We start from the raw sequence: 24,897 nt of genomic DNA, 5'->3' as shown, positions 1-24,897 counted from the left end.
TGGGATTGAAAAGAAAGCTTTTCAAAGACGGCATTTATGTTTGTTGCTTTATTATTTGGAACCCGCAAATATATTTTTGGTGAAATAATTTTATGATATTTATTTTTAGCCATGGAACGAGTTATTCATTTGCACAATCCAAACAACAAATCATTATTCTGTAATAATCGCATTTGCACATCAAAATACACACTATGGAGTTTTCTTCCAAAGAATCTATTCTTACAACTTAGAAAAATTTCTAATTTATATTTCCTCCTCAACATGATAATGAACTTACTGTTTGTATTACATTTTTATAAGATTGGTTTCTCGATTGTTTAACTCTTCCAAATTATCATAGTCCGGGGTTAAATGTCTACAATCCTGTAACTGCTATAATTCCTGTTGTTTTTATATTCGTTGTTGGTGCTTTGAAGGATCTTTTTGAAGATATCCAACGGCATAAAGCTGATAAAAAGGTTAATTTGAAGCCTGCAATGGTTATACGTAATGGGAAGGTCATGTCCATTAAAACAATGGATATTAGTGTAGGGGATTTTATTTTGCTAAAGAAGTGTGAATTTTGGTGAAATATTTTTTGTTAATGAAAAAAAAATTTTTTTGGAAATTATCAGAAATGATGAAATCCCTGCGGACGCCATATTACTTACTTCAACAGAAGAAAGCGGAATCGCATATGTAAACACAATGAATTTAGATGGAGAAACAAATCTGAAAATTAAGCGAGCTCATCCTTCACTTCTGGCGAATTTTGGTATATTCAAATAGATAAACATAAAAATTCGTTTTCATAACAATTTTCTTGTATTTTTAAATCATATCTTCAAAGGACGCATTTGCAATCAAGAAGAGGCTAATCGACAAGAAATAACAGGAGGAGGAACACAGCCTCCTTTTTTACCACCATCTTCATTTAAAGATGAAGAGTTATTGCACAACATTTCATTGTTTCGAGCCTTGCTAAGCTGTCAAGCTCCAAATCGTAACATTCATCAGGTTATTTAGTTGTTTTTTTTTTTTTTTATCATATGTTCTATTCAATTTTTTTGTTGCTTCGCTTTTCTTTCAACGATAGTTTGCAGCAAAAATGGAATTCAATTTTTTATCAGATGCAAATTCGCAAGACAATCAAACGGAACATCCATTGCCACTTATCAAAAAGATTGAAAAATCAGCAGATCAAACTGAAGCAGACAAAAGTCATCAATCAACTTCACATTCAGACTCATCTGAAAACTCATACGAAAACTCGATTTCCCTTGGCGAAACACAACTTCTTCTGAAGGGCTGCTCCATCAAAAGCACGCAGTATGTGCTGGGCTGTGTGATCTACACAGGAAAGGAGTCGAAAGTGCAGCTGAACCAGCAAAGACCTCGCTCTCCTCTGTCGACACTCGACAAGAGACTCAACCTGACTGTGCTGACGACGATGATCGTGATGATCTTATTTGTTGTTGCATCAGCCATTTTGATGGGATATCTGAATGTATGTCGGTTTTACTTTCTTTCTTTGATAATTTCTTATTCTCTCTTTACATTCTTTGCTTCATTTATCTTTTTCCCCTTTTATTTTCCATTAAAATTCATCTGCTTGCTAACTTCATTTTCCCCCTTCAGAATCATCGAATCTCCTCACATCCTTATCTGTATCTAAAGCAGATGCCAGCGTCTCAGCTGTTCTATTCGATGATTGGCTTCTTTGTGTTCTATTCCTATCTGATTCCTGTCTCTCTGTTTGTCTCGCTCGAAATCTGCCGTTTCATCCAGTCTGCCTTTTTTGAGCTGGACAACAAGATGAAGGACGAGACAAGAGGTGAAGAAGGGGTGATGAATGCGAGGACATCGTCGCTGAATGAAGAGCTGGGCATTGTCCAGCATATCTTCTCAGACAAGACAGGGACACTGACTGCGAACAGCATGAAATTCACCTTCTGCTCGGTGGGCGGGTCGAGATATCAGTACAAGCAGAATGTGGGGGAGGAGGATGGGCAAGATGATGGAGGAGAAGGAGGAGGTAGAGGAGGAAAAGAAGGAACAGTTTTAGAATTAGATGGAGAAACCAATAAGAATGAACATAAAAGCAGAGACAGAAATGATAAAAACAAACAATCAAAGAATAATCATTCAACATCTTCTGATTCAACATCTTCTGATTCATCATCATCATCTTCTTCTTCTTCTGTTCCCTTGTCTGACTCAACCGCCCTCGAAAGAGACAGCCTGCCCTTCAGTGATCTTGTCACTCTGTTCGACTTCGTTGCTCAGCCGCTGTCGTATTTCTGCTCATCCGAAGCACCTTCTCCCCTCCTCTCCTCCACCTCTGCCTCAACAAAGACTCTTCCTTCTCCTCTCACCCCAAATACAGCTCAACCTCGCCTCGCTTCAAGTATCGGCCCTTTCATTGCTTCTCCGCTGCCGCCTACGCAAACACCTGAGCCTGCTTCTTCACCTTCAAGTTTGTTACCTCCAAATGCTTCTTCTTCATCATCCTCTTCTTCCTCCTCCTCCTCTTCCACCTCCCCTTCTTCTTCTTCTTCTTCATTTTCAACCCCTCCTCCTTCCTTTCCATCGTTTTCTCCTTTGCCTGCCTCCACCTCTATTGCCTACTCCAAAAGCACTTCTCCTCTTCTTGCTGAAAAACATTACTCGACTGCCTTAGCTCAGTCTGCCCTTCTCCTCTCAAAAGCATCTGGCTCTTCTGTAAATGTTTATTCTTCTTCTCTTTCTTCTTCCTCTTCCTCTTCCTCTTCTTCTTCTTCTTCTTCCTATTCTCCCTTCACTCCCCTCTCCTTCTCACCCTCTCCTTCTGGCAAGACACCAAATGCCACATCCACTCCACTTGAAGCTAATTCTTATCTTCCTTTCGGCTCATTGAATGCCTCTTCTCCTTCTCGCCCCCCTCTTCCTCCTTCTTTTCCTCACCCCCACAAATCCACACTCCACCCACAAACACTTTCTTCTTCTGCTTCTTCTTCTTCCATCGAAACTGCTCTTTCTTCTGTCCCTCCTTCGCCTTTTGCTGCCCCTCCTCGTTCTTCTTTTCCTTCTCCTTTTGTATCAACTCCATTCAGATTGTCAACTTCTTCTTCTTCTTCTTCCTCATCTTATTCTTCATCTTTCCCATCTCCTTCTCCTTTCCTTATTCCCCCATCTCCTTTCCCTGTTCCCTCTTCTCCTTTCCCTTTCCCTTTCCCTTCTCCTTCCACTTCTTCCTCCATTCCATTCAATCTGAACGACTACCTTCTTCCTGGAAGCGACACATACAACGCCTTCCACTTCATCACTTGCTTGTTGTGCTGCCATGATTGTGTGCCTGACACCTCCTCTTCTCTGGCTGCTGCGAAGAAGAACAAGAAGAAGAGGAAGAAAGGGCTAAGCACTCTGCTACAGATGCTGCTGACGAAGAAGTCGACGAAAAGAAAGAGGAATTTCAAGAAGAATGCGAAGAATGCGAATGATAAGACTCCAAAGGCAAATGTGAAGAAAGAAGAGAAGGAGAAAGAGAAAGAGAAAGAGAAAGTTGTTCAGATGGAACAGATTGGAACTTCTGCATTGAATGTGGATGGAAACACTCAGAATGACAATGAGAATGGCAATGAAAATAGCAGAAATAAATCGCCTTCTCCACAAAACACACTCACAACATCAGTCTCTTTGTCGAGGTCAGCAACAGCCACTTCGACTATACAAATGCCATCACGTTCTGTTTCTCGTGCTTCTTCTTCTTCTCCTGCTCCTTCCTTTTGCTCTCCTCCTCCTTCTCTTCCTCTTCCTTCTCCTCTTCCTCCCACTCCTCATTCATCTGCTCTTCCATCACAAGTTGATTCGCCTCAGACATTTAATAACAACAATAGCAATAATAATAACACACCAATGACATACCAATCGACCTCCCCCGATGAAATCGCTCTTTTGAATGCCCTCTCCACCCACAATCTTCTCTTTGTGAACAAAACACTGCAGAACATCGACTTGTGCGTCGAAGGGTACCCTCTTCGTGTGCAAATCCTGTCTCTCTTGCCATTCTCATCAGAGAGAAGGAGAATGAGCATAATTGTGCGTCTGCCTGATGGCTCTATCAGATTGTACAGCAAAGGCGCAGACAATGCGCTGCTTCCGCTCTGCATCACATCTGCTGTGAGTGTGGAGAAGAGGATAAGGAGGGTGGAGAGGATGGTGAATGAGGAGCTGGATGAAGGAGAAGGAGGGGGAGAAGAGGGAGAAGGAAGAGGAGAAGGAGAAGGAAATGGAAAGAAGAAGAAGAAGAAGAAGAAAGGTTATAATAACAAAAAAGAAAGAGAAAGAGAAAGAGGAAATTCCAATGAACCAGAGAAAGATGATAAAAGAGAAGAAGAAGAAAGTGACAGTGAAGAGAAAGAGCAGACAGAACAGCAGCAATTCTATTGCTTTGTTGAACAAGAAGAGCGAAGAGACATAGCTGCCCAGTCTGAGTGCGGAACACCCAATCCTCAGCGCAGTTTGCCTTTGAGCTCTTCTGCTTCTTCTTCTGTCTCTTCTTCTGTTGTTTCATCTGTTTCTGCCTCTTCCTCATCCTCGCCTGTATTGTCTGACTTGTCAGATTCAGATGAGATTAGCTCTGTTGACTCTCTTGTTGTGAATATGACGGCAGATGAGAGAGAAAGAAAGAGAGAAAGAGAAAGAGAAAGAGGACAATTGCATATTAGTGAGCCATTTGTCGATATTGGTTCGTATTTCCTGGCAGCCACTGAAGAAATGGAAGGGAAAGAGGAAGGAGAAGAAGGAGAAGAGGAAGGAGGTAGCGTTTCATTCTCTTCAAAGAAGATACCAACCACACCATATTGGAACTCAGATCTGCCATTTGACAGGTCTTATTCAACGAAACTGCTGTCAAACCTGAAAAAGGCGAAAAGAATGACAAAAGATGCTTATCCAAAGACTTCTTCCTTGTTGGCCACATCTCCTGTGCCTGCTACTGATGCTTCTCCTTCGGTGAATTCGAACTCTTTCTCTTCTTCTTCTTACATCAACACTCAACTGTCATCCTCCTCCTCCTCATCATCATCATCACCTCCTCCTTCTTCCCCTTCATTTCCTCGAAAGATGAAGCAGCCGTCTTCATCTTCTGTGCATCATCATCCTTCTCATTCACCCAACCCTCATTTCCGTCGTCGTGTTGCTGTTGATGAGACAGATAGGAGGAGTGTGTTGAGTGAGGGTATGTCTGTTTACTCCCTCCGCCCTAACTCTTCTGCTGTCGATGCCTATCAAAATATTGGGAGCCCTCTTAAATTGCATTCTAATTCAAATGCAACTTCTTCGTCTTCTTCTTCAAATGCTTCTTCTTCTAATGCTAATATTTCTTCTTCATTTGAACTCAATTCAAAGTCATCTGTGCCTGCCCCTCTTTCCCGTTTCAGCACAAAGCCAATTGCTCCTTCTTCAATCAGTCAGCAAAAGCATCTCATAAACAACAACAATAATAACAGTTGTTGCATATCTTCACCTGACAGCACCTTCTCCCCATCTCTTCCATCTTCCCCCGCCTTCTCCTACACCGCCTCTCCTTGTCCCTGTCCCGATCGCAGTTCTCTTCTTCTGCGCCGTTTTGAGAAGTACTGCAAGTGTCTGCAGAGCCAGGCGATGGTGCATGAGAAGGTGTGCCAAGACATCGAAGACTTCAGCAGAGCTGGGCTGAGGACGCTGGTTGTGTGCACGCGCCTGGTGAGCGAGGAGGAGTATGGAGTGTGGGAGAAGGAGCACCAGAAGGCTGAGCAGGCACTGGAGAACAGAGAGGAGAAGGTGGAGCAGTGCTTTGCACGCATCGAGAAGAACCTGGAGCTTGTCGGGTGCACAGGAGTGGAGGATAAACTGCAGGACAATTGCGCGGAGACAGTAGAGTTCTTCAAAAAGGTGTGGTTTTGAACTTAATTTGTGATTATTTTTATTATTATAATATATTTTTGAAATGAAATGTCACTTTATAATATGATTATTATTATACATGAATGAATGAATGAATGTGTCTATCTATTTTTTAGTGTGGAATCAGGATGTGGATATTGACAGGGGACAAGATCGACACTGCAGTGAATGTTGGGTATGCGTGTCATCTCCTTCAGAAGAACACAAATCCTGTCTATTTGACAGCACCGTCGCTTCTGCTGTACAACAAGGAGATGACAGAGAAGGAAAGGAAACACAACAGAACACTTAGCAGACTGAGCCAGCAGCAACAGAAGGAGATTTCAGAGATGGTGGAGAAGGAGAAGGAGAAGAAGGAAAAGTTGTCTTCAAAAGAGGAAGATGCGATAGATACACAAATAGAACAATCAAAAGGAAGTGAAAAAGATAGATATGAGACAAATGAAACAGTTCATTTGCAAAATATTGAATCATCAAATGAAGCAGGGGATGAAGAATCGATAGCATCAGATGGAAAACAATGCAAAGAGACAAAAGAAGAAACGGAGCATTTGAGTGAAAAAGCTGAAAAGTTTGATGAAGACAAAGACTCTTCCAGTCCAATTGAACAAGAAAGTGCTTCTAAGCCTAAACACAATAGAATGAACACAGCATATCCACCCAAGACAACTCCATTGCCAACAACATATTTGTTTTCTTTGCCTTCTTCTTCTTCGTCGTCTTCTTCTTCTTCTTCTTCGTCGTCGTCGTCTTCTTCTTCTTCTTCTTCTTCTTCTGTTTATCATTCCACTGCTTTGGCTCAAAGTGACACATCAACATCTTTGTCACTGTCTGAATCGTCCTCTTCTCTTTCGTCTTTGGAAGCGGAAACACTCAACGAAATTCCCCTCACTCTCTCTCCTTCACAGTATGAACAGAAAGTACCTGAAGAAGAGACAATTTCTTCATTTGCAACTTCTTCTCCCTCTCTTTCCCAAGCAATATGGTCAACAACCACAACAATACGTGCAACTTCTACGCAAAGCTCTCTTTTGTCTTTATCCTCTTCCAAAGTAGATGCTGCTTCTCAACTGTCTTCTCCTCCTCCCTTTTCTCCTCCTAATGCCTCCATTCAGACTCCTCCTGATTCTCCTTCTGTGCCTTCTTCTCCTTCCACCCCTTCTTCACCCCCTCCTGTTGTGCGTTCTGTCATCAACTATCCTTCCAAGCCTTCTTCTGCATTGAATCGCCAGGTTGCTTCGAAAGACTCAATTTCTTCTCAGCAGAAAAATAAAGCAACTTTAGAAACAACAAAAAGTGATAAAGATATTTCGGAACAAGACAAACATTTGGAAACAGTAACAAACGAGAAAGCGGTTGAAAACAAAACTGAAAAATCGAATGAGAAAACAACATCGACAACAACAGATGATCATATGCATAATATTCCAGATGTTCAGTTGAAGGCAATCAACAATTGTACAAAGGAAGATTCAAATATCACATCCACTCCAACAAAAGGAGATAATCTTAAACCTCATGTTCTGCCTCCAATCAGTGCTGATAGTTTGACTCAAGAAAAGACAGATTCATCCTCTTCTGTAATTATAGACTCAACTGCTCCAACTTCTGCTTCTTCTTCTTCTGCTTCTGTTTCTGCTAATCGTCCGAAGCACACTCGCTCTGCCTCATTCGCCTCATCTTCATCGTCGGCAAAGGCTCAAATTGAAAACAACAAAGTGGAAGAGCTTCTGTCAGACTCGATTGAAAGAAGGCTGACTCAGCTGTTGCATGATTTGGGGCTGAGCAATGAAGAAATCGGTAAAAGAGTCAAAGAAGGAAATAAAAGAAAACCATTTTATCATTCTGTCAAGAAAGAAGAGGAACCTAAAAAAGAAAGACGAAAAAGGAATAAAAAGAAAGAAAAAACAAAAGCAAATATCATTCAACAACATTCAGATGAAGCAGCATCTGAACTTGTTAGCAAACAGCATGCGATGATAAGCATGGAGCCTCAAAAGAACAACCAGACTGAAGACAAAGCAAATACAGAAACAACGGACAAGGCAATAGAAAAGGAGAAATCTCATCGAAGGACAAAAACAGCATCTTTTGTGGCATCACAGTCATTTTCAGAGTATGTTGATGGCAGTCAACACACACAAATAGACAAGAAATCGAAGAAAGTGCTGATTGTTGATGGCTTTGCGATCAATGCGATTGTTGCTTCAGAGAAACTCATTTCTCTCTTTCTAGTTTTGGCTGACTGTTGCGAGAGTGTCATCTGCTGCAGAATTGCTCCGATGCAAAAGGTTTGCTTCTTCCATTTTATTATTTTCGTGCAATGCACATGCTTTTTAACATTAATTCTTTCTTATTCTTTTTGAATGTTATTTCTGTATCTAATATTCAATTCAATTTTTTCCCTTTTTTTCAAACTTTTATCAGGCTCTTGTTCTGCGTATGGTGAAGTCACATCGTGATGTGGTGACGCTGGCGGTAGGCGATGGTGCAAATGATGTCTCGATGATCCAAGAAGCACATGTTGGAGTAGGCATACGGGGAGTGGAAGGGACGCAGGCGTCGCAAGTGAGTGACTATTCGATTGCGAAGTTCTCCTTCCTCCATCGGCTTCTGTCTGTCCACGGGCACAACTGCTTCTTCCGCCTGTCTGCGCTCATCAAATACTCCATGTACAAGAACATTGCCTTCATCATGCCTTCTTTCCTCAACCTCATCTTCTCCTTGTTCTCTCTCCAGATCGTGTATGACTCGTGGTTTGCGACGCTCTTCAACACTCTCATGACGTCCATCCCAATTGGTCTGGCTGCGATATTCGACAAGGACTATCCAGATTGGGTTCTTGAGACACACCCGGAGTGCTACAAGGATGAGGCTTCGATGTCCTCTTTCTCTGCTTCTGTTATATTGAGATGGGCTGGCATGGGAATATGGCACGGACTTCGTTTGCTTTTAGTATTATAATTATAAAAATAATTTTTTATTCATTTTGGTTTTTCTGAAAAATAATTTATTAATGTTTCTTTTTTGTGAATAAAATTGATATGCTCAATACTTTGCGATTATGAAGTTGCGTATGGGTTGTCTGCGCTGTTGTTTCGATATGGAGAAATACAGCCTGGCCCATACACAGAAGGGCTTTGGGTTTTTGGTTCAATTGTATCATTTTCAGTTACAGTTTTAGTTGGCTTTACAATCGCTTGGAAAGTGAAGTTTGTTTCATTTTTATTTGTCCTGCAAATCTTATTCGCATTTTTTTTTTTTTTCGTATTTGATATTTCTAATTTTTGACTTCTTTTTTTTCATTGCGTATGTTTCAATTTCGATTTTTGATGACTTTCCTTCTTCATCACCTTTCAGACATTGGCAGTGGATATCAATCACTTTTCTTGTCTTGTCCCCTCTTTTATATTTCATATTTATGAGCCTTTCAAGCGGAGTCTACAGCCTCAGCAAGGCGTATCACAGAGAATTCTTCCACATGATTGCGTCGCCTTTCTCCTGGATCATAGTAATTCTGGCATTTGTGCTGGGTGCCCTGCCTTTTCTGATGTTCTCATTCATTTTGAGGGAGTTCACAGACCATCGCCAAACACATCTTTTGCTGAAGACGGTGCCAACTCTGAAGTGGACGCATGCTCCTCCACGAGAAAAGAATGAGAGGGAATCAAGTACTGCTTAAAGAAAACAGTAATAATTAATTTGATATTAATTTTAAAAAGGAAAAAGAAAAAGAAAAACTTTTTGTTTTTTTAATGTCAATGCATTTTCCTTGTCGTTTTTGAAGGAAAGCATTACGGTTTCATTTGAATGATGGATTCATGTAAGTGGAAGATTGATTATAGAAACACTTTCTTCTACAGTTAGTATCTTATCGTTCATAAAAGTTATGTTCAAATTATCCATTTATCGCGCTTTTCATTTTTCACGATTTATGTTTTTCGAAACTGTTTTGGCACATTCGTTGTGTAAATCCTTCGAACTTGTGTTTTGTGTTAGATTATTCGTTTCAGTAATTTTTCAAAGTTATTTATTTTGTCTTTTTATTATTAATTATTATTATTATTATTATTATTATTTTTCCTGTTAATTTTGTTGATTTTTTCAAACATTTTTCTTTTTTTAATAGTAATTATCAGGAAAATGAGATAATAAAATTTTGTTCATATTTGATATTTAACAATCATTGACTTTAATTGAAATATCGATGCAATGTCACATTTTATTTTTTTAAGTCTCAATCCTTTCATTTGGTTGATCACATCAACTTTTTTGTTTCTATTTACAATTTGTTCGCTCAAGCGTATTTAAGGGGCAATTGTGAAGTTTTTGTTTATTAGCTTAATTATCATATTTTCCTTGTCTGCTTGTTTGTTATTTGAGGACATTATCAGTTTTATGCGCATTCCATGTTTATGTTAATTGTTTGTTTGACAGCCTGATATTGTTTTTGTATGCTTACAAGCTACCTTTAAGCAACTGAAAAGTGTAAATTGATAAAAATTGATGCTTTTTGAAATTATGATTTATAAATTTTTGTTTTAATCTTCTTTTTTGCTAACTGAAGTGAAAAATATACCAGGAGATTTGGATGTGCCTCTATTATTTATGTTTTCTGTTCTTTGAGCAAGTTCTTCAACTTCCAGTAATTGCTTGTAATATTCTTCAAGTTCGGCAAGTCCACGTTCAGGTGTCACAATGGAGAAAAAGTTGAGATCATGTTCTATTTGACTTATTGAATATGTGCATTCAACTGTGCTTCGAATGAAAAACGGAATTGTGTCTGATTGTTCATGCGAAGATGCAGAGAGTTGCAAAGGAGTTGAGGAGGAAGCAGAAGGATGAGCATTTTTTAGTTTATCTTGCTTTGAACAACACGGAAAAACAGTTTTTAGAAAACCCAAACAAAAATTTTTGATAAAACAAAGTAGTGTTGCAAGAAAGACGAATATTTTCCCGAGAAATGAAGGGAGGACAACTTTTGGCGCCTGAAGATGAAGTGATTGAAGAAGAGGAGAACACCAAGACACAATATTTCGTGGATGACCATCATGAACAAAGTAAGCTTTCCCTGCGCAAAGAGGAACAGTTTCATGAAATGAAGGATGAAATGAATCTTGTGCATTAGATGATGATGAAATTGTTGAATGTTTTCTGTTGTTCTTGGTAGAGTTTGAAGAAGGGTGATGTGAATAATGAAGCAGTTGGGAAAGAGCAAGAACATGAGCGTAGGCTGCATCATGAGAATGAATAAGAGGGATTTTTTCTTTTCCAATCTGAACAAGCATTTTGCGATTTTTTGCAAGATGTACAACTTTTCCGATGGTCATCCATGCGCCAGGTCCGTATATAATTCCTGGTCTTAAACAAGTCGTTAGAAGCCAGTTATCTCCATTGAGATTATTTGCCTCCAGAACAAGTTTTTCTCCATGTGCCTTTGTTTCTGAATAAAAATCCACAAACACTGACGGATAAGGCAGTTCTTCAGAAAGCATGTGATGCGAATGCTTCCCATCAAAAATCACCGTTGAACCTGAAGTTGCAACAAGATAGTGTATTCCGTTATGTTTGCAGCATTCAATCACATTTTTAATGCCTTCTACATTAACTTTTTCTATGTCCTCTCCTTTTGAAGAGTGATCAGTGCCTCGAGATACCAGATGAATGACTGCATCCTGTCCGCGAGAAGACTGTTTTAAAAGTTGTAAATCCAAAATATCTCCTTTAATAAATTTCAAATTACCGTTTTTTTCTATTTTACTCCAGAAATTAGATGTTGTTAATGTTGATTTTTCGTTCACTTCTTTTGAAGTACGCGGAACGGAGATATCATAACATGTTACGATTGCCCCAAGCTGAGATAAGATGTTAAGAATATGATGTCCAACTAATCCCATTCCTCCTGTAACAAAAATATGTTTTCCACTGACGTTTGACAGGTAGTGAGCTCTGTCCTCTTGCATTTAGCAAAAGTTAGAACAAAAATTTTGATTCTGGTAAATATTGATCAAAAATGCAATTGTAAAATATTCACTAAAACGTCTGTAAAATTCAACAGAGATAAAAATAAATTAATTTATAAAAAAGAAAAGGAGAAAACAATTTAACAAATCTGCACTTTAAGGTGAAAATGATGTTGAAAAAGAAGAAATGTCTGAAGACAAAGAATGATTTGAATTTGTCGAAAAAGACTTGAAGCTTTGTCGATCTTGTAAGGATGAAACAGAAGGTGAAGCTGCAGAAGAAGATGTTGCTACTGGTTGAGAAGTGGCCGATTCAACTTGATGTGAAGGTGTGGGTGTGAATGAAATGACCGAAGGGGTTGAGATATTGCTTCGAAATGATGGAGTGCTAAGAGGAGTATAAAATCCATTCGAAAAGGATTTTGAAGAATAAGTTGAAGGAAGTGGAGGAGGGGGAAGGAGAAGAGTTTTCTGGCTTTCAGATTTTGCAGGGGCAGAAATTGGTGTCAATCCAACTGAAGGAGGAGGAGGAGGGACGATGCTTTGAAGAGAGGAAGGAGTGGAAGGAGCAACTTTTTGTTCTGAGTTTGCGCTCTGATTGAATGAAACATGATCATCTGTCTGAAATCTGACATGATGAAATGACGGTGTTGTGACTGGAGAGACGAATCGAGATTGAGACAAGCTCAGTTCATCATAAGGCCGAACATACAAATGATGAGTGTCTTCTTTTGCTTCTTCCTTCTCTTTTGATGCTTTGTCTTCATCGCTCAAAGTGGCTGTTGAATTATCTTTACTCATTTTTTGCTTCAGCAGATTGAGTGTATCAGTCACATTCTGAAGGTGCTCGTCAAAAGTTGTGGAGAGGCTGCTGCTGCTTTCATCTTCAGAAGGATCTTTCAAGTCTTCTTTGCTGTCTTCGCTCGACAAATCAGACAAAGCACTTTCTGTGCTCTCTTCTTCCATCGCATCTTCTTCGCTTTTTGTATCATGCTCTTTTTTGTCGTTTTTCTTTTGCGGGAAAAGAAGTTTGTTTCTTCTTATGCCATTTCCAGAGCTCGAATCTGCTTGCTCAGAATTCTCTTTGTTTGTTTGCTCAGGCTGTTTGGCTTCAGAATGTTTGAATGAAAACACAACAACTCGATTTTTATGATTAGCATTCGTTTTGTCGACGGCTTCTGGATCTTCATTTTTCTTGTCAAATGTTGACGAATCAGAAATTTCATCATTTTTCTCATTATTTATTTTGTCTTCTTCAATTTTTGATTCAAAATTTCCTTTTTCATACTCATCAAAATCAGTTGAAATGCTGATGTCTTCTGATTCAAGCATCCTCTTTAGCAACTCATTTTGCTTTTTGATCTTTGCTTTCAAGCTCATCTTCTTTTTTTTGCTTGTCTGATTGTTCTTCGCATCCTTCTTTGAACTCACTTTTTTTGTTGAGCTAACGTTCACATCAGAAATAACTGGACTCGCTTCTGTTTCTTCTTCATTGTCTTTATCCTTCTTCTTCTCGGTTCTTTCTTCGCTCTTATTCTCTTTGCTTTTTTTCGCATTTTCAGACACTATACTTTTCAGCTTCTTTAGTAATTCTTCCTCTTCCTTTTGCATCTTTTGTTTTTCCAAATGTTCCTTCACTTTTTCCTCTTCAAGTTTCTTTGCAAGTTCTTCTCTAAGCATCGCTATTTCATCTTCTGCCTGTTTGATTTCCTCGTTCCGTTTAGCTTCAAGTTCTTTTACATCTTCTTTGTGCTCTTTTTCCAGTAAGCTTATCTTCTTTGTGAATCCTATCTCAATCTCTTCTTTTTCTTTCGTGATCAAAGCTAGTTTTTGTTGAAGTTCTTCAATGTTATCTGTGAGCTGTGCCTGCTTTTTTGCCATTTCTTTTATCTTCTTTTCGTGTTGCTTCACAAGCTGTGCTTGCTTCTGCCTCTGTTCTTTCCGCTCAGCATTCAGTTTTTCATTCAATTGAGCCAACTTTTTTGCCTCTTCCTCCTCTTTTTCCTCGACTTTCTGGCTTATTTCTCTCTTCAGTTTCGCTTCGGCTGTGCGGCTCTGAAGAATAACTCTGTTTTTTTCTGATTCAGCCTGCTGAATTTGAGCTAAGAGACGCTGCTCTCTTTCTTTGAGTGCTTCATTCTCCTGTTCGATGGCTTCTCTTTCTTCTTTTTCTTTCTTCCTCTCCTTTTCTCTTTGCTTCTTCAACCTCGCTGTTTCTTTCCTCAGTGCTTCTGCTTCATTTGCAAGCTTCTCTTCATTTGAAGCATGTTCTTGTATTTTCTGTTCGAATTCTGTGATTTTCTTCTCAAATGCTTCAATTCTCTGGTTGTGCTCTTTTCGTTCTTCTTCTCTCTCTTCAAGCAGTTGGCCGAGCTCTCTCTGACTTTCAAGGCACATTTTCTCTTTCTTTTCTCTTTCTGCTTTCTCTTTCTCTCGCTTCTCGTCAGCTTCTTTCATAAACGCTGCATATTTCAATGATAATTCTTTCAGTTCTTCTTCTTTCTGCTCCAAAATTATGCTTTTCTCTTTTTCATATTTTTCTTCTATTTCTTTCTTTTTCTGTTCTTCCATTTTTATTCTTTCACTTAATTCTTCCTCTTTCTTCATTATTTCTTCTTTCATTTCTGCAACTTCTTTTTCTTTTCTTTCCATTTCTCTTTGCCAACTCACCTCCATCCTTTCTTTTTCCTTTTTCGCTTCCTCCAATAAATCCCTGTTAGATTGCTGCAGTTCTTCTTTCTCTCTGACAAGACTATCTCTTTCATCTGACAATGCCTGCTTTGCTTTTTCTGAACTGTCTTTTGTCATTTCCAGTTCTTTTCTTTCGGAGTTAGCTTTCTCCAATGCGCCTCTCAAATCTAAGATGGAAGCTTCAGACGCTTCGTATTTTTTCCTTTCTATTTCCCTTTCTTCACGAAGACGCTCCACTTCTGATTGAAGAATCTGAAGGGTTTGAATAATCGATTCGTCTGATCGTTCAGATGTATTTTGCCTTGGATCTGTGCTTTCTGCGCAATTGCCCTTACTGCCTCCAGCTTTTATAGCACTTGAATGAGTCGTGCAAAAGTTTTCTTCTTCATCATCTTCTTCGTCTTCGTCTTCTTCTTCTTCTTGGCTTTCCTCATGTTTTTCATTTTCACTGGCTTCAAAATCTTTGGTGTTGTCATAATTGCAAATTTGTCCGTGCTGAAAAGAAGTTTGAGCAAAGTTATGCATTTCTTTTGTCAAATCTTCATGCTTTATTTTCAACAGTAAGAATTGCCTTTCAATGATTTCTTTTTCTTTCACAAGTTTTGTCATTCTTTCTCTTTCTTCGTGTTTTCTCTCCTCCTCTTTCATCTTCCACTCGTCTGACTCCTGCCTTAGCTGTGCGTACTGAATTTTTGAAGATTCCAATGCCACCACCAATTCTCTCATTCGTTGTGCCCATGCTTGTTTTTGCTCTTCTTCTTTCTGATACCTTTCCTGCATTTTCTTCTCTGAATCTTGAAGCTCGGATAGTCGTGCACGCAATAATGCATTGTCTTCTCTTTCTTTGGATAATTCTCTTGCAAGGAGTTCCATTTTTGATGTTTCTAGTTCTTTTGCTTCGGCTATTTTCATCATTTCGTTTCCAGCTTTGCGAAGAGCTTCTTCCATTTGTCGCTTTTCTTCGCTTAAAACTGTTGTTTTCATTGTTTCGTAACCGAATAAACCTCTTGTTTCTTGATGTTTCCACGCCTCTTCTCCTGCTTGCTTTTTCGCAGCTTCCAGCTTGTATTGATATTCCAATTCAATTTGTTCTTTTTCATTGTGGATTCGTTCTAATTGAAACTTCAATGATTGGATATTATCTTGAGAAACTCTTTGCAACTCAGAAACAATGCTTTCAGCCCTTGCTCTCTCTTTTGCAAGAAGTGCCTCGAGTTGCCTTTTTTGTAAATTTTCTTTTAATTCGTAGTCTGTAATAATTGCTTGTTGGCTCGCAGATCTTTCTGTAAGTTGTTGAAGAGTATGTTTTGTGCTCTTTAAACTTGAAGATAGTCTGCGGGTAGTTTCTTGAAGACGGGATGCAAGTTCAAAAAGTTCTTTTTCATCGATTTTCGTTGGGTCAATTTCAAGCAAATTTTTTTCATTTTCAATATCATTGAAACGTAAATTAGGATGTAAATCAGAAGGATTTTTTGCTTTCGAGTGCAATGACAGGGATGTTCTTTTTTCTCCCTTTTTATTTGTATAATGGCGTATACGCTTTGGTTCAAGTGCTATGATAATATATCCACAATAAAATATATAACAATTAATTTACTAAAAACATATTAAAATTGACAAACATGCCATCAATTCAATTGCATAAACACTTTTAAATTTTTATTCAAAATGTCCCTTCATTTTTTAAATACTTTAGAAATTTTTTTAAAATTGAAATACAGAAGAAAATAACAAAACGGTTTATTTAAATTTTAAAAAAATGAAATAAATGAAATATATTTGCGAACAAAGAAAATTTACATAGAAAATAATTAATTCTAAACCAAGCTTTTGATAAGTGTCAACTTTTTAATGGGACTTTTTTCTTTATTGGATCTTTTTTTTGTTTTTGCATTCCAATCATTCACAAAAGCTTGATGAACCACAACACTCGGATGAGTGTGCTGATAAAACAACTACATTAAATAACCTGTTTGTTTTTCAAATTTTGTTTATTTTTCGTAGAGATACAGCAATTTTTTATTTATTTTGAAGTGACTTTTTTCAGCCGAAGAAGCATTTCACAAATTTTTGAAATATTTATTGAAAAACTACAGTAAGATGTGACAAATTGGGTCCCGAATTTTCTCAATAAAATTGAACCTAATAATTTACTGCTGATTGATAAGTTAAAACAAAACATTTTTTTTATGTTTCATTTCTTCGTTTTTTCAATTAAAATTTCAATAGAAATTGTTTTGAATTATGGTTTTTGATCATTGTTAACGTTGTGATCGAAATCTTTGATATTTTTCTGTGTCAGTTTTTGAACTTCAATCTCAATTTTTCTCGAAAAACGATTCTTGGAATTGGTTTTTTGAACACATTTTACGAGGGAAAAAGCCATTTTGCAGAAAAGACAGATTATTTTTTACGTGCATCAAAAACGGTGAAAATGCGTCATATTGGAAATGCAAAAAACGTTGATCGAAGAAATCTTTGTTTATAACTTCAGTTTTCAAGCACAATAAAATAGTGTTTGGAAAGATTCTACTGTTGATTCTTTATTTCGACATAGGGATACCAAATAAAACGGCAAGGAATCTATCGAATTTATCTTATAACAGCGTTGGTTATTGGTACAGTATAAGTCGTGTCGCATGCACGATTGTTTTGATCGAGCATCCAATCATTTTTGGGGGAACTGGAATCGTGGTTGTAATCGATGAAACAATTTTTGAGGAGGAGAAAGAACAAAAGAGATCCCTCAAAACAACAGCAATGGGCTTTTGGAGCTATTGAGAGGTAAATGGATGGAACAATCCAGAAAAAATAGATTTGGATAGTAAAATCAAGAAAAAAAAAGCACTTGCAACCTATAATTCAAGCTCACATTTTGCAAGGATCAACAATTGTGAGTGATGAGTGGGCTCCCTATAAAGTTTTACCGGATTTAGGTTGTGAGCACAAAATTGTTGCACACAAAAGAAACTTTGGAGATCCCATCACAGGGGCTTGTACTAATACCGTCGAAGGGATGTGGCACCATATGAGATCATTTTTTCCATAATCGGTGTTTCGCCAAATGTTTCTTCAAGATCATTTGTCAATTTTCATTGTTTTGAGTGTTTTAAAAGTTAATTTTATTCAACTTGTTGGAATGATTTATCAATTTGAGCCTCTGAAAATAAAAGAAGAAGATGACACACAAGTTATAGCATCATGTGTTGCGGAGTTGGACAACATAATTAAAGATACAAATTCATCAAGTGGAGAAATTAACTGTGACAATTTGGGTGCCGGCGATGGCTCTTCTGCTTCAAGTTGCACAGATAATTAAAAAATATAAATTTTTCAATTTTATTTTTTTTTCTCAATTCAAACATATTTTTCACTCATTTTTAACAACAATTAATCATTTTAAAGAACAAAGTGAAGTAAAACATTCATTGGAAGTTGCTTTTTCAGTTAAAAAAGTCGAACACATTTCCTAACATTTTTACAAATATATCATCAGAATGTTACTAATAAGTTTCATTTCCAACAAATTCTGAATAGAATATCTTTTTCTTGTTGAAACAAAAATGAAGCAATAAAATCATCGATGAACTTTTCTTTGATTCCACAAGGAGGCAATGATCTTCTGAAATGAGACCAACAACCTTCTATCAAATTTGGGCATACTCCAGTTTTTGTATTTTTGAATTCGTATTTATGACAAACTGTCAAATGTTTGAATCCATATTCATTCAAATACTTATACGTACCGCACTCATCACTGAAAATCGTAGTTCATTTCTGAATGCTGGCTTCAATGATGGGTCTCGAAGAATCCTTTTTTCTATTTGAAACACTGACAATAAAACATTCCACAACTTCATTTTCTTTTCTTTCTTCAAATCCAAAAAGCCAAATTTGTTTCTTCTTTTATCCTTTGTGGAACTTTCTTTTTCTCAGAATTGCCTCATCTATTTCCGCAAAACATCCTTCTCCTCAAAGAATAAACCTCACACTCGACATTCGAATTCCGATGGATGCTCGAGCAACAGAATACCAATAACCTACTGTATTTCGGCCAACTCCAGTCAAATATGAGCACTGATCAATTCGAAAATTTTGCTCGAAATACAAAAGAATAAGAAATATTTTATTGATTTTAAGATGAATTCCATAAAAGCTGTCCACTTCAAATATGAAACGAATTTGTTGCATGCTGAACATCTCTATGATCGATTTGTTTCATCGACTGTTGTTTATTTCATATATCTTCTACAAGATGTGTATTTTTTCGTTTCAAAGAAGTTGATAATGTGAATGAACCACTCCCAACTCTTTTCAAAATCTTAAAAAAGCTTGTAATAATCAGCAACATATGATTTCTAATCAGGTACAAAAGACATGAGTGAAGAAATACACAATTAATAATCGAATGTTTTTTGTTATAATACTAATATGGGTGAAAAAACGGACTTTCAAGCATTTATTGCACAAGACATTTAAAAATAGCTTCACTAATAACTTCAAAAATCTTTCTCAGATTTCGAAAACAATTTGATTTTCATATCTGTTAACATATATCATTGATATAGCAACATTATGTTTTGTGACCTCAAACGAATTTCGAGAAATGAACCAGTTTCGAAGATAATTTTTATTCATGAAAAGCGAATCTGAAGTGCTTAATTTTTCAATGAAAATGCCTGAAGTCAAATATTTTGTACCATATGGACAGACATTTTCATCCAAAAGAGAAAAAATGTTGTTTTCACTTTGTCACTTAATCTCTGAAAATAAAATAAAGAATTCAAAACAATTATTTTCAAGTGGTTTTTGTCTTCAAAGAAAAACATGTTTCTATTTCTGAATAGGCCTCTGCGACACATATTTTTTGCGTGCAATTTGTCGGTCGAGAAATTATTCATTTGTCGATAAGATTGATATGATTGTTTTTTCCCTAATTTTGCAATTCATGAATATATATGTATTACCCAAACTTCACTGTTTTTTTATTTGTTTATATTTATTAATTTATTTTTTTTTTGTTTTTTGAAATTTTTTGATATTTTTTAACCATAATAATAATATATTTTGCGTTTGAAAAACAAATGAGAAATTTGCGAAAAACTGGAGAAGAAATATGAAAGGAATCAAAAAGATTGTTGTTTTGTATTAAATATAATGATTATGAATGGAAGATTTTTGTGATATCATTGCGCCTGATGTGGATTTGATTAATTGCGATAATTTTAACGTTGTTATTTAAAAAGCTCGAAGAAAAATTACTCATGAATTAGAAATAATCTATTCTTCTTCTTCCTCCTCTTCTTCTTCCATTTGACCAGTTCCTTTGCTTCTGCCCACTACAACACAGCCATCTTCAATAGACACTTAATTTCCATTTCATGCCACTTCATCACAGCACATCTCATTACACTCCACAACTCCATCTTTCATATCACAAGTGCCTTCACTTCCTCTTTTTCCTCCTCCTCCTCTCATATCCTTCCTTCACCTCTTCTCAGTCGCTTTATTCAACCCAACTGTATCCTCCTCCGTTCATCCAATCACCTCCCGCTCTTCCCAGTTCACTCCAATGTCTCCTTTCTCCACTGCCAGGCTCCTCTCCACTCCTCCTGCTTCTCTCTTCTACGGCATTTCTCCCACATGCACTGCTCGCCTGCTCCCGCTTGCTCAAAGTGTCGATGGAACATTACGTCGTATACTTTTTAATAGAATTGATTTTTTTTTTGACAATATTTTTATATTTATTTATTTATTTATTATTTGTTTATTAATTTCCTTCTTTCTTTTTCTTCTTTATTTATTAATCCATTTCAACATAACATTGACATCTCATTGAAGAAGAATCACAATGTCCATCATCAGCATCAAGACAACAACTCCCAGCTCTTCGTCGATTTTCTTCTCCTTCCTCCTCCCACTCTTCTTCTTCTTCTTCTTCCACATTCACTCCAGACGGTCCTGTTGGCTGAGGCTTTCCTCTCTTCCAAGGCCAAATACAAACACAATCACAAAATTTGAATCAATTTCAAAGTCAAAATCAAATACAATTCACTCCTCGCTTCACCAACCCGTTTGCTTCGATGATTCAGATGTGATTGTGTGGGAAGCATCAGACAAACTGAAAAACACCAATGCCAATTTCTATCCATTTTCTGATGCTTCTTCTTTTTCTTCTTCTTCTCAAATTAGAGCTTCATCTGCTGGCTGAGGCGGAAGAAGTAGAAAAATGGTGCTTCCATCTTTTTCTGCTGTGAGACAGGCGAAAAAGAGAGGGATGACATCGAGGAATGTATCTGGAAGAGAAGGAAGAGGAGAAGAAGAAAGAGAAGGAGGAGAAGGAGGAGAAGGAGGAGAAGGAGGAGAAGGAGGAGAAGGAGGAGAAGGAAGTGAAATCAATAGAAATGGAGATGTAAGTGTGAGTGTGGATGAGAATGATCCGATTGTGCAGACAGTAACGATGCTGACGAATTCGAAGATGCAGAGAGCGTTAGCTGCTCGGAATCTGGACAAGCTGAAGGTTGTGTTAATTCTGTTTATTGAAGTCATGGAGTTGATATTTATTTGTGATAATTCTTTTATATATGTTGCAATTTTAAATGATTTCATTTATTTTTATTATTTTACATTCTTATGATCATCTTTCTTTCTTTGTTTATTTTTTTCTTTCTTTGTGTATAAATGAAATATCAACAATTCCATTCCACTTCCATTCCCTTCCCTCTTCTTCCCTCTTCTTCCCCCTCAGGATTTTTCACCCGAAGCAATCGCCACGCTGAGCAAGCAGCTTCATTCGAAGGATCCAATTGCAGATACCGAGATGCTGTTGAGAGATTTGAAGTACAACGAGAGGGTGGAAGAGAAGGAAAGGACAAAAGGAAGATGGGAGTCAACAATTGATGGGGTTAAGAAAGAAAGACAGGTTTGATAGAAAGGATGAAACTTTTTATTTATTTTTGTTTTTTGAGAAAGAGAGAGAAGAAGAGAAGGAGAGAAAGAGAAAGAAAAGAATTTTGTTATGTAATTGTTGTTTCATTGCACTTTTTGAGTGACTTTTATTAAACGATTTAAAATTTTTGGATTTTTTTTGAAATAATTTAATTTTGTGGTGAATTTCATTCAATGATAATCTTCTTTTCCATCTCACAAATCTTTCTAAACTTTATTACCATTTTATTATCAAATTTCTACGTCACTATCTTCTTCTTCTTCTTCTTTTTCTTCTTCTTCTTCTTCTTCTTCTTCTTCTTCTTCTTCTTCTTCTTCTTCTTCTTCTTCTTCTTCTTCTTCTTCTTTTCCTCTTCATCATATGATTTTTTTAAATCTTTTATTCCTTCTTCCTCTTCTTCTCATTCTCATTCTTCCCCCTTTCGCCTTCTCTCTTCTTTCAAACAATTTCTTTCCGATAAATGCGATGTTCTTCACTCCATCAGACTATTTTTTCATTTCAGCAACCTTCTTTTCCACTGTTCTCTTCGGCTTCGCATGAAGCTCCATCTGATCCTTCATCACCATTGTAGTTTCCTTGTATTCATTTCATCTCGCTCACACACTCCAATAGAGTGATATTTCATTCTCTGGAGTATTCGAAATTATCTCAACTTCGTTTCATTCACTTTTTTTGTTTAGAAAATAAAATTCCTTCACTTCTTTGTTATCACCGTTTCATGTTATAGAAAATGAATCGCATCATATATTTTTATGCAAATTTTAACTTTGAACAAAAGATTTATACAATTATTATTTATAATAATAGTCCTCGAATAACCGCTTTAACGTTTCATTGAATTGCCACAACAATCAAATGTTATTTTTGAAATGATGATCATATTTGTCTTTATTATCAAAACCAAAAAGATTAAAGAGAATTGTTTGAAATACGCTCAACTCCATTTCCTTTTATATATAATGATCATAAATCTTGTTTGAACAATGCTGCGTTTGAAAAAAATTTAACGAAATCATTGAACTTCAAAAATAAGAAATCAATGCTAACATGATTCAAAAAATAAAAAAAAGTGAAATCTAATAATGAGTGAAAGTCTTAAAATAAAAAAATAATAGACAATTGTTAAAAAATCATTTATTAACATTAATATCTTCCAACTCGACTGATCTTTGTCAAACGACTGATCTTCGTCGTTCGACTGATCTCGACAAAGATCTGTCGATAACCCATCATTATAAATAGAATTTCAGAAAAAAAAAAAGAAAATATTATGATTATTTATTTCCTTATAAAATTATTCATATTTATAGATAAAAAATATTGAAAAAGATTTAATTTCGTTTTTTTCTTTAAAAAAATATATTTTAAATAAAAAAATTTAAAATTACCGAAAAATATAAACTCGATAAAATTGTCGGTCGAGTTGTCGAGTTGATTTGAAAATGTCGGTCTGTCGCAGAGGCCTATTTCTGAATATGATATTCTATTATAAATATCCATTTATTATGAAAATTTTCGATTAAAAAAACTCGATCATAAATACCATAACAGCAAACAAAAAATTAAGAATTGTTTTCTTCATTATTCTTCATCAAAAATGACAGCATGCAAAAGAAAGGTGTGAATGCATATACTTTTATAACTATTTTGAGTTTATTCTTTAATTTTCCCCTTATTTTTCACTGTTCGTTTTTCTCTTGCTTGATAAAAATGGTGTTGTTTTCTTTATACAATGTGGAAAAATGCAGGGGAAGAACATTGTGGATAAATTTTTTGGTTGGCATTTATTGTTGGATTTGAAATTGTAAATATAACATTTCTTTTCTTTCTTTTTTATTTTTTATTTTTTGATTGTTTTTAAAGAATTGTTTTCGAATCTGAAAAAAAGCGCCAAAATCATGCAATTACAGAAAATTCAACAAATAAATGAACTGACAAACAAAATGAATGTCGATGAATTTTGTTCTGTTTTTTCAACAGATCTATTCAATGAGATTGAACAAATGATAAAAAGAATGAAATTGCCGAAGGAGAATGCTGTTGTTCTTTTAAAAAACATGGGGTATTACAAAACAATTAATCGACTTGATGGGGATGAATTTGTTTGTTTGCCACTTGTCAGAAGCTTTGATTTGATGGTTTTTAACGAAAATGACAAGATCGAAGATAAGAATGAAAAACTACTTGTTGATCTTTGTGAATGTTATATGTTCATAAACAAACGATATCCGACAGGAATGTTGTTGGTTTGTGTGCCTTGTCTTTTGAAAGCTGCATTGAACAAGGAAGAAAACGAAGAAGCACAAAAAGAAGTGGAAATGGCTTTGTTGGCTTTGAGAAATGTTTATTTGTGGGATGTATGAACAGTTTTATTTAGCAATAACATTTATTAGTACTTTGTTCTTTTTGCTATAGGATTTGAAAAAAGAGATATATCTGAATGAAATCAAAGAGATAGTCCAATATCATCAGGAGCATCACAACCTCACGCATCTTGCTTATCAATCGGCTTGGGAGTTTTTGATAAACAGATTATTCTTCGATAGAAAATTGGAAGAAGTTATTGTTAACGAGCTTCATTTAATTCAAGAATCAACAAGAGAGTTGGATAAGCTGATGGAATATGTGGATTGGAAAGAAAAGAGAAAAGGAAAAGGAGGTGAAGAAGATAAAGTCATCATAAGCTGGCTGGCTGTTTTGGATATTTATTTTTCCTCATGCAAAATTAGGAATGATGAATATGTTAAGCTTTTCAACAGCATTTCGAGGATATTTCAGACAGCAAACACCAATCACCTAGAAATCTGCAATAGATGCATAATTTTATTCAGAAGTGTTGCGAAATCCAGAGCTGTGGAAGTTGACGAATTGCTTAAGAGTAAGGTCATTGATGTTATGTTGGAGGAAATTGCACGATTAGACGCATTGAATTTCTTGATTGAGCGTTATCTATCTTTTTTCAAGGAATTGATCGATCGATTAAAGAGCAAAATGGAATGCATGGAAGAAGCGAAAAGAAAAGAGACAGTTAGAAAAGTGGTTGGAAAGATGGAGGAAGAAGGATACGAAGATTGCATCATTGGATTAAGCCAATGCATGATTGTTGGAGAATTTGATGATTTTTATTTGATTGATAATTTAGATGATTATTTTGTTTTTTGCTGAAGCTTGTAATTTTTTTCACGTCACCCTTAACATCTCCACTTCATTAATTTTTGAGTTGAACATTCATTTTGCGTTAAATGAAAAGGAGGTATTTTTTATTTTCATTTTTTTTCCCCCAAAGAAACTCAAATTTTAGAAATTCATTTCTTTTCAGCTTCAAATGAATTATATCTACAAAAATTTATCTCATTTATTTTTTAACATTCATTTATGATTTTTTAA

The 24,897-nt window shown here is 36.3% G+C and overlaps 5 protein-coding genes across 5 annotated transcripts; 3 read left to right on the top strand and 2 right to left on the bottom strand.

The window, feature by feature from the left end:
• Nucleotides 1-111: 111 nt before the first annotated feature.
• MONOS_10251 (putative P-type ATPase) lies at nt 112-10,314 on the top strand (the record flags this gene model as incomplete). The annotated part of the gene is made up of 10 exons (XM_067862684.1): nt 112-281; nt 344-556; nt 618-757; nt 833-999; nt 1,079-1,489; nt 1,621-5,895; nt 6,024-8,198; nt 8,335-8,851; nt 8,978-9,119; nt 9,268-10,314. The coding sequence occupies 10 exons, from the start codon at nt 112-114 to the stop codon at nt 9,587-9,589; spliced, it is 8,532 nt and encodes a 2,843-aa protein (XP_067731844.1). The 3' UTR covers nt 9,590-10,314.
• Nucleotides 10,315-10,432: 118 nt separating this feature from the next.
• Nucleotides 10,433-11,896, bottom strand: MONOS_10250 (putative 3beta-hydroxysteroid-dehydrogenase). Its single transcript, XM_067862683.1, has one exon. The coding sequence runs from the start codon at nt 11,868-11,870 to the stop codon at nt 10,449-10,451; it is 1,422 nt and encodes a 473-aa protein (XP_067731843.1). The 5' UTR covers nt 11,871-11,896; the 3' UTR covers nt 10,433-10,448.
• Nucleotides 11,897-12,026: 130 nt separating this feature from the next.
• On the bottom strand, nt 12,027-16,235 carry MONOS_10249 (uncharacterized protein; the record flags this gene model as incomplete). Its single annotated transcript, XM_067862681.1, has 2 exons — nt 16,184-16,235; nt 12,027-16,114 (listed from the first exon to the last, which is right to left on the bottom strand). The coding sequence occupies exons 1-2, from the start codon at nt 16,188-16,190 to the stop codon at nt 12,027-12,029; spliced, it is 4,095 nt and encodes a 1,364-aa protein (XP_067731842.1). The 5' UTR covers nt 16,191-16,235.
• Nucleotides 16,236-20,790: 4,555 nt separating this feature from the next.
• On the top strand, nt 20,791-21,489 carry MONOS_10248 (uncharacterized protein; the record flags this gene model as incomplete). The annotated part of the gene is made up of 2 exons (XM_067862680.1): nt 20,791-21,081; nt 21,310-21,489. The coding sequence occupies 2 exons, from the start codon at nt 20,791-20,793 to the stop codon at nt 21,487-21,489; spliced, it is 471 nt and encodes a 156-aa protein (XP_067731841.1).
• A 1,567-nt stretch (nt 21,490-23,056) lies between these two features.
• MONOS_18579 (uncharacterized protein) lies at nt 23,057-24,759 on the top strand. Its single transcript, XM_067871610.1, has 4 exons — nt 23,057-23,128; nt 23,259-23,286; nt 23,374-23,867; nt 23,926-24,759. The coding sequence occupies exons 1-4, from the start codon at nt 23,108-23,110 to the stop codon at nt 24,673-24,675; spliced, it is 1,293 nt and encodes a 430-aa protein (XP_067731840.1). The 5' UTR covers nt 23,057-23,107; the 3' UTR covers nt 24,676-24,759.
• The last annotated feature ends 138 nt before the right edge of the window (nt 24,760-24,897 follow it).

This window comes from Monocercomonoides exilis, assembly GCF_001643675.1.
Source record: "Monocercomonoides exilis strain PA203 chromosome Unknown scaffold10-1930038, whole genome shotgun sequence".
NCBI classification, from domain to species: Eukaryota; Preaxostyla; order Oxymonadida; family Polymastigidae; genus Monocercomonoides; species Monocercomonoides exilis.
The sequence above is the reverse complement of the archived record's forward strand: the minus strand, read 5'-3'. Positions and strand labels throughout refer to the sequence as shown.